This window comes from Lipotes vexillifer, unplaced genomic scaffold (genome assembly GCF_000442215.2).
Source record: "Lipotes vexillifer unplaced genomic scaffold, Lipotes_vexillifer_v1.1 scaffold98, whole genome shotgun sequence".
NCBI lineage: Eukaryota > Metazoa > Chordata > Mammalia > Artiodactyla > Lipotidae > Lipotes > Lipotes vexillifer.
In genome coordinates, this window is record NW_006799611.1 from 2,138,470 (window position 1) to 2,152,136 (window position 13,667).

At 59.1% G+C, this 13,667-nt stretch overlaps 1 protein-coding gene across 6 annotated transcripts in view; it reads left to right on the top strand.

The window, feature by feature from the left end:
- The window catches only part of DNM1 (dynamin 1), a 45,190-nt gene extending 31,813 nt beyond the window's left edge, over window positions 1-13,377 (top strand). For 2 of the 6 annotated variants that reach the window (XM_007471765.1, XM_007471763.1), the window contains exons 15-22: window positions 1,638-1,751; window positions 5,546-5,655; window positions 6,392-6,503; window positions 6,963-6,974; window positions 7,349-7,519; window positions 8,641-8,882; window positions 9,236-9,451; window positions 13,317-13,377. In XM_007471765.1, the coding sequence (XP_007471827.1) occupies window positions 1,638-1,751; window positions 5,546-5,655; window positions 6,392-6,503; window positions 6,963-6,974; window positions 7,349-7,519; window positions 8,641-8,882; window positions 9,236-9,451; window positions 13,317-13,377 (1,038 nt within the window). Of the gene's footprint in view, window positions 1-1,637; window positions 1,752-5,545; window positions 5,656-6,391; window positions 6,504-6,962; window positions 6,975-7,348; window positions 7,520-8,640; window positions 8,883-9,235; window positions 9,452-10,834; window positions 10,837-11,683; window positions 11,721-12,658; window positions 12,732-13,316 lie in introns of those variants that run through there. The other 4 variants (XM_007471764.1, XM_007471768.1, XM_007471767.1 and 1 more) reach the window with 4 other exon arrangements.
- The last annotated feature ends 290 nt before the right edge of the window (window positions 13,378-13,667 follow it).

The following is a 13,667-nucleotide window of genomic DNA, read 5'->3' on the forward strand; positions in this document are numbered from 1 at the left end:
CAAACACTCACTGGTGCCTGTACTGTGCTGGCCCCTGGACAGGAGTCAGACTCTGGCCCTGCCCCTTGGAAGCCTGGGCTTGTAGTCAGGCCCCAGGCAAGGTGGGAGTGGGGGGAACAGGAGGTCCCTGGTGCTGGGGCTCTGGAAGGGGGTTTTGGGTGAGCAGGGAGGAGGGCAGAGCTGGGGGTGGCCGAGGGAGGACAGGAGTGAGGGCGGGAGCAGGGTGGAGAGGTCTGTTGGTCAGACTGGGGAGATGGAGGGCCAGGGAGTGGCATTCAGACTCAATTCCAAAGACAGTGACAAGATGCTGAGGGGATCCTCTCCAGACCGGGACAGGGTGAGAGGGTGGTCATGAGGCACTTGGCTACCACATCCCTGTTAATGACTAAGGCAGCTACTAGCTGTGATCCGCTGTGTGACCTGGGTTCTCTGCAAGGTTCTCAGGGAAACCAGAGAGGTTTAAGGAGGGCTGGGAGTGGGGGCGGGGGGTGGGGGGCGTGCTTTGAGGGCCTTAGAAGCAGGCTTGACCCCAGAGGGCTTTCCTGCCAGCCCCAGGCTGCTCAGTCTTCTCCCGATGCTCAGGGGAGACGCCAGGGAGGCCAGGGCTGGGGGAGGGAGCAGAAGTATCTGTCCCACCACCAGGGTCTGGTCAGTGTCCCTGCCCTTGGAGCAGAATCCACAGGCCCTAATCTGCGTCAGTCGCTGAGGACAGTCCCAGAGACAGCTGCTTCCTGCTGTGAAAAGGGACCTTTGCCTGTTACTCTGGGCTTCTCCCGGACGAGGAGTCTGGGCAATTTGTGCTCAGCCCCTCCCCGCCGCGTCTGTTCTCTACCACCGCAGCCCTGTCCTGGGGCTTGGAGGCAAAGACTCTTAGAACCCTACTATTACAGCATTCATGTATTCATGCCACAAATATTTACTGATCACTTACTGTTTGCCTAGCACTCTGCCAAGTGCTGGGATACACCAGTGAGGGAGAGAGTTCACAATTTAGCAAGACAGACTGACATCAACAGATAATCACACACATACAGACACGCACACAAATTCAAAATTCCAGTCATTGTCATAGAAGAAAGCTTAAGGGAGTGATGAGAGATTATAATAGGGGTCCTGACTTATATGGGGGGCCGGGGAGAGCCTGCCTGAGAATGTGACTTCTGAGCTCATACCCAGAGGATGAGTAGGATTTGCCAGGCAAACAGGAGGAAGTGCTTTCTAGGCAGAGTCAACAGAAGCACGTGCAAAGTCCCTGAGGTCAGAAAAAGTCTTTGAATAAACTGACTGTTAACCTGAAAATATACTCAGAGTCATCTTGCCCAATCAGCCACCTAAACTCTGCTTGCACACTTTTTAGCAGTGGGGAGCTCGTCCCCTACCAAGGCCACCAGTCCCCTACTCAGATGGCTCTGTCAGAAAGCTCTTTATCCTGAGCTGACCTCTGCCTTCCTCTGTCTTCCTCTCTGTTCACTTGTGGTTCAAACCAGGGCAGGTCTGGCCCCCACCCTCTCTGACCAGCCAGGCCTTGAAGAGCTGGGGGAGGGGTGAGCTTTTGAGGGTCTCTCTTTGCCCACCCCATCCTCCATGGGGGATCCTGGCCTCTGTCCACTGACTTCCTGCCACCCCTCACCCTCCAGGTCATCCGGAAGGGCTGGCTGACCATCAACAACATCGGTATCATGAAGGGGGGCTCCAAGGAGTATTGGTTTGTGCTGACCGCCGAGAATCTGTCCTGGTACAAGGATGACGAGGTAAGTAAAGGGCCACTGGTCATCAAGGGGTTTGGCTGGTGGCCAGAGGCAGGCTGAGACCCTACCACAGGCTCGGAGTGGACTGAACCACCCAAAAGGGGGATTTAAAACTCCCATCAAAGACCTCTGGGTGGAGGTGGGAGGTCAGGACCAGAGGCAGGCAATCCTGGGGGCTTATCCAGGCTGGATGGAGAAGAGGGCTTGGCAGGACTGGGGAGCTTGGGGCTCAGCGCCCTGGGGTGGGCAGCAGTGCTGGGCATCCCTCCCTGACCCCACCAGCCCCGCAGCCTTCCTGTTTTCTTGCTCCAGGGCGTGCCTCTTACTCTGTGGCCTCCACAGGCCCATGACACACACGAGTCCAGCTGCCAGACACGCTGTTAACCCCTGCACCCCAGCACCCCAGCCCCCAGCAGTCCAAGGGGGATGCCCAGGGTGCCTCCAGCTAGAGGGGCGAGAAGCGATGGGGCCCCACAGAGGCACCACCCCAAACCCCTCCCTGCCCACTGGGCACAGAGAAGCCCAGCCACCCCCCTTCCTTGCTGCTGGCCTCCTTTAAGAACGAGTCCCTTTGGCTTCCACATCTGGATTCCAGAGGTGACCAGAGAGAGCAGGGAGGGCTGGGGGGGAGGGGGCTTGTGGTAATGAACTCCAGCTGGCCGAGGAGTGGGGGGAGGGACCCCCTTCTTCCTGAGGGGTCTGTTGAAGGCGAAGGTGCTCTCCATGGGGAAGCAGAGCCTGGGGCGGTGGCCTCTGATTTCACTCTCCAAGCCCCCCTCCTTGATCCCTGCCCCCTCCAAGTCTCCCCAGGCAGGGCCCCCCTCCTCACTTTGGGCGGGGCCCTCTGGCGTCACCGGCGGGGGCGCCAAGCCATCTGGACCTCATTACCCCAACCCTGGCCTCTCCCAGAGCATGGGGCCCCTCGAAGGGTGGAGCGTGAGGCTGTGCGGGGCACGGGTGTGGGGACCGCTTCCTGCTCTACCGCCTGGGCAGCCTTCCTAGACGTGCCCGTGCCCCACCACTCCTTGGGCTCCTGTGTTGAGGTTCCTTGCACAGGGCCAGGGGACAGTGTGACCTGGGGCTGGGGGCCAGTGACCGGCTACACTGGGGGGAGGAGGGAGTATATCTGAGCGGGACCCCATCCTTGTATGTGTGTGTGTGTGTGTGTGTGTGTGTGTGTGTGTGTCGGGGGGCTGGTCTCTGTGGAACTTCGAGTTGAGTCGAGTGTGACCCCGGCATTGAGTGTACGTGTGGGTGGGGGAGGGCTGGGCAGTGAGGGCTGGGAGGTGAGGGTGTACATGAGGCTTGTGGACGTGGGGTGTGGGTGTTTGACAGGAGAGTGTCTGGGGTATAAGCGTCGGGGCGTGTTCGGTGTTTGAGGGTTCGCATGTGTGTTTGGGGGCAGACCATGTGTGCCTGAGGCATGTGTGCCCGTGCCCGGTGTGTAAGCGTCTGTGTGTATGTGTGGAGAGTGGGCTTAAGGAGGGAGGGCGTGCGTGTGGCATGTTTGAGGATATGTATTGTATGTGTTGGGGATGTAAGGATGGGAGAGGGCTGGTGTTCCATTGTGAGCGGGTGTGTGCGTCTGTGTGCGCATGTGTGTGCATGCACTTGTGTGTGCCTGGGACACGGATGTGTGATTTAAAATTCGAGTGTGGGAATGTATGTTTCCGAGTTGTAGGTGTGTTCGTGCCGAGGTAAGGTTGCGTGTGTGTGTGTTGGGTTGTGAGTGGATCTTTTTGCCCTAAAACAGCTGGGGACAGGGAGGTGGTCCGGGCTGGGCGGAGGGTGATCTGGCCCCCTTCTCCACCCAGCCACCAGCCGTCTGGTCTTTGGGACTTGGGTGATCCTCTGGGCAGACAGGCGGCCGCCCACATCCCCAGCCCTCACTGACCCCCCATCTTCTCACTCTTCCTCCGCCACCCATCAGCAGCCCCACCCTGTCCCACAGCATGGTGGCGCCCCCATCCCTGTTGCCTCCTCCCAGCCCACCCTGTGCCCCCCAAGCCCCCTGCCCCGGCTCCAGGCTCCGGTTCTGGGATGGCGCGCGGGGGCCGCTCCAGCTCTCCAGCGGCGGTGCCGAGGGTCTAACCCAGCCCAGCCTAACCAATGTGCAGACTACTGTACAATTTGGAAGTCCTGAACAGATAGTCTAAACACTGGGTAGACGGAGTGGAGGTGTCCTCTGATCCATCCAGGCTGCCGTGTCTGTCCGTCGGGTGAGAGCTTCGGCCCCATGTCCTGGAGATGCAAGGTCCCCAGCCCAGCCCAGCCAGTCCGGGGTCCCCTCTCTGCTCTGACTCCCCTTCTGCCTCCTTTGACGTGGCAGGGGTGAGCGGGAGCTCTGGCTGGGGAGGAGGGGCCTGGGGACGGGCCGGCCTGCGGGAAGGAGGGGGCTGCTCCTACCTAGTGTCCAACCCCAGAGCAGAGCGCAGGGCGGGTGGCGGCGGGGCCTCCCTCGAATGCTTCCAGATGTTCCCCGGCCGCGCGTGCAACTTCCTCCTCTCCGCCCCCAGCCGCCCGCTGGGGCTCCCGGCCACCCGCCTGGCGTAAAGAGGGCTTTATGTGGCTGGACAGGCCAGGGGGGTGGGGGGGCCGAGAGAGGTGGGCAGGATGACGCCAGGACGCGGAGCAGGGTCCTCCGAAACCCAGCCCCCGACCCGAGATCCGTGGCGAGGCTCATGCCCAAGCCCCGAGTCCTCCAAACCCACACAGTCACCCCCCACCGGGCCCCCGGGCGTGGGCCCTGTGGTGTTGGGTTGGCTAGTGGGGTACAGGCAGCAGAAACCCCTCCCCTCCTCCCAGAGCCCCATCCTGGGGTACCTGCTCCGAAGATCCCTGAGCTCCTCCCCTCTGTAGGACAGAGGAGCCTACAGTCACGTGTCAGCCCCCACCAGACATACACACATGTGCACACATGCCTGGCACCCACATGACATCCACAGATAAGCGTAACTCCTCCCAGACGACACAGATAAACCACACAGATTCAGCCCATTACGAAAAGCATATGCACGTAAGTATGTGCACCCACAGCGCATGTCCCGCAGGTACATTCATGCAGACACATGGACATTTACAGTTGCCACACCTACGAAACTGTGCACACGTACACACATGCTCACATGCACACACGGCCAGGCTGGCACCTCCTCAGGCACCCTCGTGCACACACAGGGACACATGGGCACACGCACAGTGGTGAGATGACACATGCTCAGACGTGCACATGTTTGCACCGACATACAACCACACACGTTGCACACACACTCACCATCTCCAGGCTTGTGCTGTGTGCCTGATTGCTAACACATGGGCAGCTGTGGGGAGTGGGCTGAGCCAGCCCTTTGAAGCTGCCAGGCCTGGTGGCCGCCCCCCCTCCCCGTCTCTCCAGTCAGGAAATGAAGTCAGAGGCTTATCCAGAGCAGGCCCCATCGGCTAGGCTGGCGGCAAGAGAGGCCTAGTGCGGGGTCCCTGGCTGGGGCTGGCCTGGCTTGCGTCCAGGGCTTGCTTGGGGCGGGATGTGGGAGCCAAGCTCAGCCTCGCCACCCCAGGCTCTTGAGCTCTGGCATGGATGCGGAGGTGGTGGGAAGGGCTCGAACGCCGTGGGGAGCCGAGGTGGCCAGCAGACCCAGGGCTCCGTGGCCAGGCTTTCATCAGACAGCGCCCGCGCAGTGCAAGGGGGCTGGTGGTCTACAGCCCCAGGTCCCCCCGCGCCGCAACACGGAGCATCCTTAGGGAGTGAGGCGTAGCACAGACAGCACCAACCTCACCCATCACTCCTCCCTCTCCCCCAGGAGAAAGAGAAGAAATACATGCTGTCCGTGGACAACCTGAAGGTGCGGGACGTGGAGAAGGGCTTCATGTCCAGCAAGCACATCTTTGCCCTCTTCAACACGGAGCAGAGGTGCCTGCCTGCTCCCACGGGGCCCTGGGGAGTAAAGACGGGCCCACAGATCCAGAAGGGAGAGAGATCTGCCCCAGGCTCCCCAGCAAGTCATTCATTTGACAAATATTTGTTGAGTTTCTAATCTGTGCTAGACTCATGTCCAGATCTCGTTCCTGGCCTCCCTCCCACCACCCCTTCCTTTCTCCTTCCTGCCTTTCCTCCCTCCCGCTCCGTCTCTCTCTCTCCCTCCCTCCCTCCTTCCTCCCCTCCTGTCCTTCTGCAATCACTTGGTTAGTACCTGCCCTGCATGAGATACTGGCAGTACCAGGCCTCTCCCCTCCCAACCCAGGGCTGACTCTAGCAGACTTTCTCCTACTCAGAGATGAGGGTTCAATACAGCTGCCAAGAGGGGACAGCCTGGGAGGGGGCCAATGGGGGTTGAGATCTAAGCCAGGGGCTGCACTGTCATGGGTGCCCCTTTAATGAGAGCTCAGTCCCTTTCTAATAAAGTATTTTACTGCTGATTTCACTAAATCCTCTCAATGACCCTAAAAGGCAGGAATTGTTATTACTAACCCATGTTCCAGACGAGAAAACTAAGGCTGGGAGAGAAGAAGGGACTTGCCACAGCTGGCAAGTAAGAAAGCCAGGATTGGCCCACAGGCACGATGACCCCAGTCCACGCACGCCCTTAACCACCAAGGTGAATGTGCTTTGCCCCCCATCTCCCCTCACCACCTGCCCCATCTTGCAGGAATGTCTACAAGGATTATCGGCAGCTGGAACTGGCCTGCGAGACACAGGAGGAGGTGGATAGCTGGAAGGCCTCCTTCCTGAGGGCTGGCGTGTACCCTGAGCGTGTTGGGGTGAGTGGCAGGGGAGGTGGGGAGGGGCAAGCTGCTTAAAATAAGGGGCTCCGGGGGAAGCCATCCACAGTGATGCCAAGCCATTCCATATTTTCGGGCTCTTACTGGGCTCAGAAATAGCAGGGATCCTCCCCCTGCCTGCTCTGGGCTGGGATCAGAGTTGACCCTTCCTCCCTTCCTTCTCCAGTGCAGTTTTACGTGACTCTTTCTCTGACACAGGTGGCATTTCCGGCATCCCTTTCGTATGATCATGCTTTCTTGTGACCGCCTTCACTTTTCTACCCTCTTTCACTGTGACAATGTCTAGAGTTGCCTCACAGTTGGGGTGCAGTGCCCTGGGTTTACTCAGTCCCTCCTCTTTTCCTGTGTGTGTCTGCTACGGCTGTGCTCGCTGGTGGCGGCGGCGACGATGGTAATGCTGGTGTGGTGACCTCTATGGCTTTGGTGTGGGCCTCCCAGGACAAAGAGAAAGTGAGTGTGTCCCTCTCTCACCTTCTGCCAGGCATCTCTAGCCTGGCGACAGATCTGGCCAGGCCTTTAGAATCAGGAAGGGTGCTTGGAGATGTCCTTTCCTAATTTATGGACTGGGAAAGTAAGGCAAATTCTAGGCACTAGAGTCAGAGCCAAGATAAGGCTGAATAAGGGTCTGGGGTCCTGAGAGGCACTGGGGTGGGCAGAGCCCAGAGACCCAGAGCTATGGGGGAGCTGGTGTCTTTGTGTACAGGCCAGTTGCTTCTCTCTGTACCTTAGCGTTCCAGGCATCCTTGAAGGGGCTGGGACCCTGGGGATGCCTGGAACCTGGCTTTGAGGGCCTAGCCATCCTGATGCCCTGTCCTCAATGGCAGGCCAGTGAGACGGAGGAGAATGGCTCAGACAACTTCATGCACTCCATGGACCCACAGCTGGAACGGCAGGTGGAGACCATCCGGAACTTGGTGGACTCATACATGGCCATCGTCAATAAGACTGTCCGGGACCTCATGCCTAAGACCATCATGCACCTCATGATCAACAATGTGGGTGCACCACCGCGTGGGGGACGGGTGCTCTCGTGGGACCAGGGAGGCAGGTGGCCAGGTTGGCCTGGGGTAGGCACGGGCTAGTCATGTGGGACCAAGTCTGGGGAGGGAGGCATGGGTCCACGCCAGAGCTATCCAATAGAAATATAATGTGAGCTTCATATATTATTTTGTAGATTCACATAACCAAGTTGTTCCAAGTATGCTTAAATGCTTCCCAGGAGGGGCTAGGAATATGCATCTTTTGAGAACTCATCTCCCACACCATGTTTTGAGATCTCCCAGACCATGTTTTGAGATCTCCCACACCCTGTTTTGAGATACGCACCCCACGGAACCACTTCCACCCATGGCTTAGTGAAAAAGCATGCCCTGAGGGGAATTAGAACTGTGTTGGAATCCTGGCTTTGCCTCAAATTCCCTGTGTGACTTTGAGCAAACGAATTACCCTCTCTGAGCCTCTGTTTTCTTATATGTAACATATGGATAATGATATAGAGTTGAGGATTAAATGAATATAAAGTGCATAACAACACAGTGCCTGGCATGTAGTAGGTGCTCAACATAAATTTAGATAACGAATAAATGAGACACAGGCCTATGGCATAAAAAACCTCAGCATCTCTCCACAAATATTCCAGAGCCTGGCCCAGGTAACATCTGGGAATTTTTAAGGAGAACATTAACCCATGCCCTATACACAGAGATTCACATTTCACCCGGTCCAGGCACACATTCACACCTGCTACTCAAGGGCTCAGAAAAATTTAAACTGTCGTCTTCCTTATTTTGGTCCAGTGGAGCATACAAGTCTTTGGAAAGGGTGTAACTACCCCATTTTACAGCTGAGGAAACTGAGGCTGAAATAAGCTGAGTAACCAGGTGTCCTTGTGCATAATAGGCCCTGAGTGTTCTCCTAGATCTATGACCTTGAACAGTTCACTTTTCTTCTCTGGACCATCTGAGAAAAAGGGCAAGCGGGGAGGCAGGGAAGCAAGGGAGATCTCTGAGTTTAGGCAGTGGCAGAGCCCCATCCCCGAGCTAGTAGGGCCCGGCGGGGAGGGCAAATATGTACAGGCGTCAGGTCCCAGCCCTCTCCTCTCTTTGCCCGCCCACAGACCAAGGAATTCATCTTCTCGGAGCTGCTGGCCAACCTGTACTCGTGCGGGGACCAGAACACACTGATGGAGGAGTCGGCCGAGCAGGCGCAGCGGCGCGACGAGATGCTGCGCATGTACCACGCACTGAAAGAGGCGCTCAGCATCATCGGCGACATCAACACGACCACTGTCAGCACGCCCATGCCCCCGCCCGTGGACGACTCCTGGCTGCAGGTGCAGAGCGTACCGGCTGGACGCAGGTACCAGGGCCGGCTCCCACGGCCCCAAAGCCGCCCAGCCCGGGGCCCGCTGGAGGAGGGCCGAGACCGGGCAGTGGCGCGCCGGCGTCACCGGGATGGCTCCCACCTGGAGCGAGGGGCGGGGCTTATCGCGGGGCGGGGCTTGCCGTGGAGAGCTGGCTGCCGGGAGGGGTGGAGCTGGAACATTGGAGCCTCTGGGGGCGGGCTTAAACTCCGGCGAAAACCTAAGGCGCGGAGGGGCGGAGCTTGCGCGCATGGGCGTGACCGGCACCCAGCTGGGGGCGGGGCCTCACGGTGGGGCGGAGCCGCTCATCTCTCTCCCCTCCTTGTCCCTCGCTCCCTGTCGCCCGCAGGTCACCCACGTCCAGCCCCACACCGCAACGCCGAGCCCCCGCGGTGCCCCCAGCCCGGCCCGGGTCGCGGGGCCCTGCTCCTGGGCCTCCGCCTGCTGGGTCCGCCCTAGGGGGGGCGCCCCCCGTGCCCTCCAGGCCGGGGGCTTCCCCTGACCCCTTCGGTCCTCCCCCCCAGGTGCCCTCGCGCCCCAACCGCGCCCCGCCCGGGGTCCCCAGGTGAGTAGGGGCTGAAAGCGGCGGCAGAGACCGCCGGGCGGGCGTGGCCGGGAGGGAGGTGGGGCCGGATTCCGGAGCATCGGCCCAGGTCGCCAGAGCCGGCCCTCTCTGTCCAGGTCACTCGGACCGTGGGTGCCAGAGCCACCGGGGGTGTGGCCGAGGGCTGGCGGAGCCTGCCCCCAGGGAGCGCTGAGTTCCGCAGGTGGTCGTTTCTGGGGAGGGTGCCGTGGGGCTCAGCCCACCTGCCCTCTTCTTTCCAGCACTTGCATGGCGCTTCCCTCCTTTTTCACTCTCTCTCTCTCTCTCTCTCTCTCTCTCCCACGCGTTGCCTCCCTTCTCCTTTCCCCTTCTAGCCGCTCTCCCATTCCGTCCTCTACTTCTGTCTCCCAGCTCCTAGTGAGCCTGCCTCAGGTCTGAGGATCTGAACCCAAATCCTCTCTGGATGGGTAGATTTTATTCAGTTACACTCAGGGCTACCCTGGTGCCCGCACTTCCCAGTCCTGACTCTTTGGACCTGTCCCCGAGGGTTGTGACTGTGTGACCAGCAAGGTGTGTGATGTGTGTGTGGGCGTGCACACGGATGTGAGAGTGTGAGAATGGCACCCAGGCATGCGGTAGGACGTGGAGCAGCTAGGAAAGGGGCCTGGGAGCCATGGGACAGCCTGATGGCTTCCTTCCTTCCCCTCACCTCCGGCCCTACCTGGCCTGGACCAACGTGGTGGGTGTGCGGGCAGGAGTGGGTAGAGGCTGCCCCATTCCCAGAAATCTGCAGGGGAAAGGATTCTACTTCATCCCTTGCCTTTGCCTTCTTGATCCATGACCTTCTTTCAAGGAAGCTCACTCTGATATTTAACTCAGTCTGCCCTGTTTCCACCGGCCATGTTCTCTGAGGAAGAACACATCAGACCAATAATATCCATTTGTTTCCAGATGGCTGGAGGGTAGGGCCGTGAGTCTAACCTCCGTGAACCTACAGTGAAGCAGAGATGGGGCTTGCTCTATGGTGACCTGACGGCCAAGGCAGATGGGGTAAAGCAGGCAGCGTGGTGTTGGTCAGGGACACTGGACTGGAGTGGACCTTTAGGCGAGTCACTTTCCCTTCCAGGGCCTCAGTTTCCCTTCTACCAAATGATATTTAACATTCTGCCTTTCTTCCAGGGTTGGTGTGGGGATCAGGGGAGACAGTGGCTATAAGGATGCCACATTAACTGCAAAAGTGGCTGTAGGAACTATTTGCTAACTTCCAATGTGAATTCAGATTCTTAAGGGTATTTGACATGCCCAGGCCTGTGCTGAGGTGTGACATGAGAACTGTAAGATCTGGTACCTGCTCTGACTCTAGTCTGGCTGACACATGGGAAGTCACAGCCTCAGAGGAGAGAGCAGTCTGGGGAGCTTCAAGGCAGCTTGACTTCGGTGAGATCCCAGGGCTGATGGAGATAAGGCTCAGGTGGTGAGGAGTCAGGAGGGCATTTGGGTAAGGAGCAGCAGGTGGGCAAAGGTTGAGTGTGGAATGCATTGAGAGCTGCTGGCCAGAGCAGAGTGCAGGTAGAATGAGGAAGAATAAGAAAAGGTTGCCCTGGGGACTTCCTGGAGGTTCCAGTGGTTAAGATTCTGCACTTCCACTGCGGGGGGCACGGGTTCGACCCCTAGTCAGGGAGCTAAGATCCTGCATGCCGCTCAGCACGGCCAAAAACAAGAAAATAAAGTTTGCCCTGGGTAAGGTGGGGCAGGTAGGAGACCCTTCAAAGTCCACAGAAGAGGTTGACTTGTTGGGACTCAGTGCTGTGAGCAGCAGGGAGCCATGGAAGGCTCTTGGGTGGAGACATGACACCTGGACCCTAAGAAAGCAAGACCTGTCCCTTCTGGAGCAATGCAGGTGGCCCTCTGAGCACGCCAGGCACGAGTGTGCAGGGAGCTGGTGCAAATGCCTCCTGTGTGGGGGCGAGCTTCTGTGTTGTGACTCCGCCCCCGCGTGTGCTTCAGTGTGCCAAGTGGCTGCATGCCCCAGATCCATGCTGCACGTGCCGGCCAGCGAGGTTGCTGGGCATTGGGGGGTGGGGTGTATGCGTGTTGTTTGTGGGCATGTGTGTCAGCGTGTGCATGCGGGGCCATGGGGCCTCTCCGCATGTGTGTGCACGCCCGGGCGTGTGCGTGTGCGTGTCCCCCCACCCCCAGGCCTGACCCGTCCGTGAGCGTGAACTGCCACGTTGATTTCGTGCTGTCTTTCAGAATCACTATCAGTGACCCCTGAGGAGCGTCAGCCACGGTAGGTACAGGCCTCTCCGACCGCTGCATGAACCGGTGTGTCTGCCCCCTGCCGCACCAGCTCCACACTGCAGGGCGAACCTGGGACCTCAGAGGCAGGCCCCCTCCCTCTCCCTTCTGCAGCTCCAGACTTATTCTTTCCTCTTTCTGTCCTCGCTGCCAGCTGGCTCTCTCACCTCCCTTCTCAGCGAGCCTCGGGACTCAGTGCCACTGCCCAAGACCTCCATGGCTGAGCCTGCGGAGGTCTTGGGACAGGCTCCGCACCCAAGCAGGCAAACCTGGGTGCTCTCTGGAGGCGTCAGAAAGCACAGAGCTCATGGTTCATGGTGTTAGGGGCAGGGAGCTTGGCGGGGGTGTGTGTATAGGGCTGGACTCAGGCATCCAGAGGCCTTGGCATCTCACCCTGGGGTGCCACACTCATTCCCCCCATCTGAGCCCTGCTGCGGGGGCAGGGCAGCCAGCTCCCAGCCTGGGAGCTCTGGAAACCGAATCCACGATAGGGCAGAGGAAGTCAAAATCCCACCTCCTTTATCGAGCCAGCAAGCGAGCAGCAGCTGGGGGTGAAGGCTCTGGTTATTTGATGATTTGGGAAAGCCTGAGTGTCCCCCCCACCATCAGCCCAGAGCACAGCTCACAGGCCAGGCAGGTCACACCGCCCCTTCCCCTGCCTCCACGGTACTGTCACTCCTGCTGGTGCAGGACTGAAGGCAGCGTCCTCAGCCCCAGGTGGAGCACCGTAGCCGGCCCGCAGGCTCATCCACCTGGGCCTGTTGCTCCTAGGGGTGACCTCCACTTTTCCGCTAAGGGGATGACAGTGTCTGCGGACCTGGGCAAGCCAGCTTCTCTGAGTTCCACCCCAGCTGGGCCCCCAAACTCGCCCAGCGAGCCTGCCTGCCACTCTGCACCTGCGCTGACTCTTGCTCTTCTGCTTTTCCCCAGCAGGAAGGGCCCAGCCTCACCTACGCGACCTGCGGTCCCCCGACCAGCTGAGGCTCCCCTCTTAGACTTATAAGCCTGTGGCCACTGGCATCCGGCCGCCTGCCCTCCCTGCCTCCCCAGGGTCCCTTTAGAGGACTCGTGGGCTTTCTGCCCACCCAGAGGGGCCTCTAGCGCTCCCTCCAGCCATTCTGTTAGCTTTGCCCTCCTGGTTCAGTGTTCTTTCTCGTGTGTTTCTCCATCGGGCCTGGTGGCTGTCTCGTGGGGCTCACGGCCCCATACTCCCTGAGGCTAGGGATGGCCCTGCACCAGTGGGTTGAAAGACAGGGGGCCAGAGAAGAGGGAAGCCAGAGGGGGCCGAGCACGTGTCTGGAGCTGTGGGTGCACTGCTTGGTGGTGTGTGAGAGACCAGCGTGTGTGGAGGGGTGGGCGCTGCCCCAGCCTTTACCCCAGACCCCCGTGAGGCTCTGGCCCCTGCCCATCTCCTGCCCTTCTACCTTCCCTTTCTCATCTCTCTTTATTCCTGAACCCTTGCCCACACCAGGGTCTTCTGCCCCTGCCCTCCTCTCCCCCGACTGCCGGGCTAGGCTGCCCTTGCCTTACCAGCTCTCTCCCCCTTTTCTCTCTCCCGTTCTCTCTTTGCTTTCTCTCCAACTGCCAGCCGATCGGGTCAGGCAAGTCCATCCCGACCTGAGAGCCCCAGGCCCCCCTTCGACCTCTAACCAGATCCCTCCTATTCCTCGGAGACCTCCCTTTCCAAGCCTGCCTGGACGGCTGTTCTGTGACTTGACAGTGGCTACCCAGCCACAGAGCTTCCCCTTCATCTGTGACTTAGTCTGTTGTAGTGGTGAGCTGACACATCCAGGCGTGACGTTGGTAAAACTTGTGCCCCTCTGTGGTCGTGCTCCTGCCCAGTTCTATAAATATCTATAAATACTCATATATATATATATATATATATATATATATATATATATATATATATATACACATATATATATCTACACCCCGC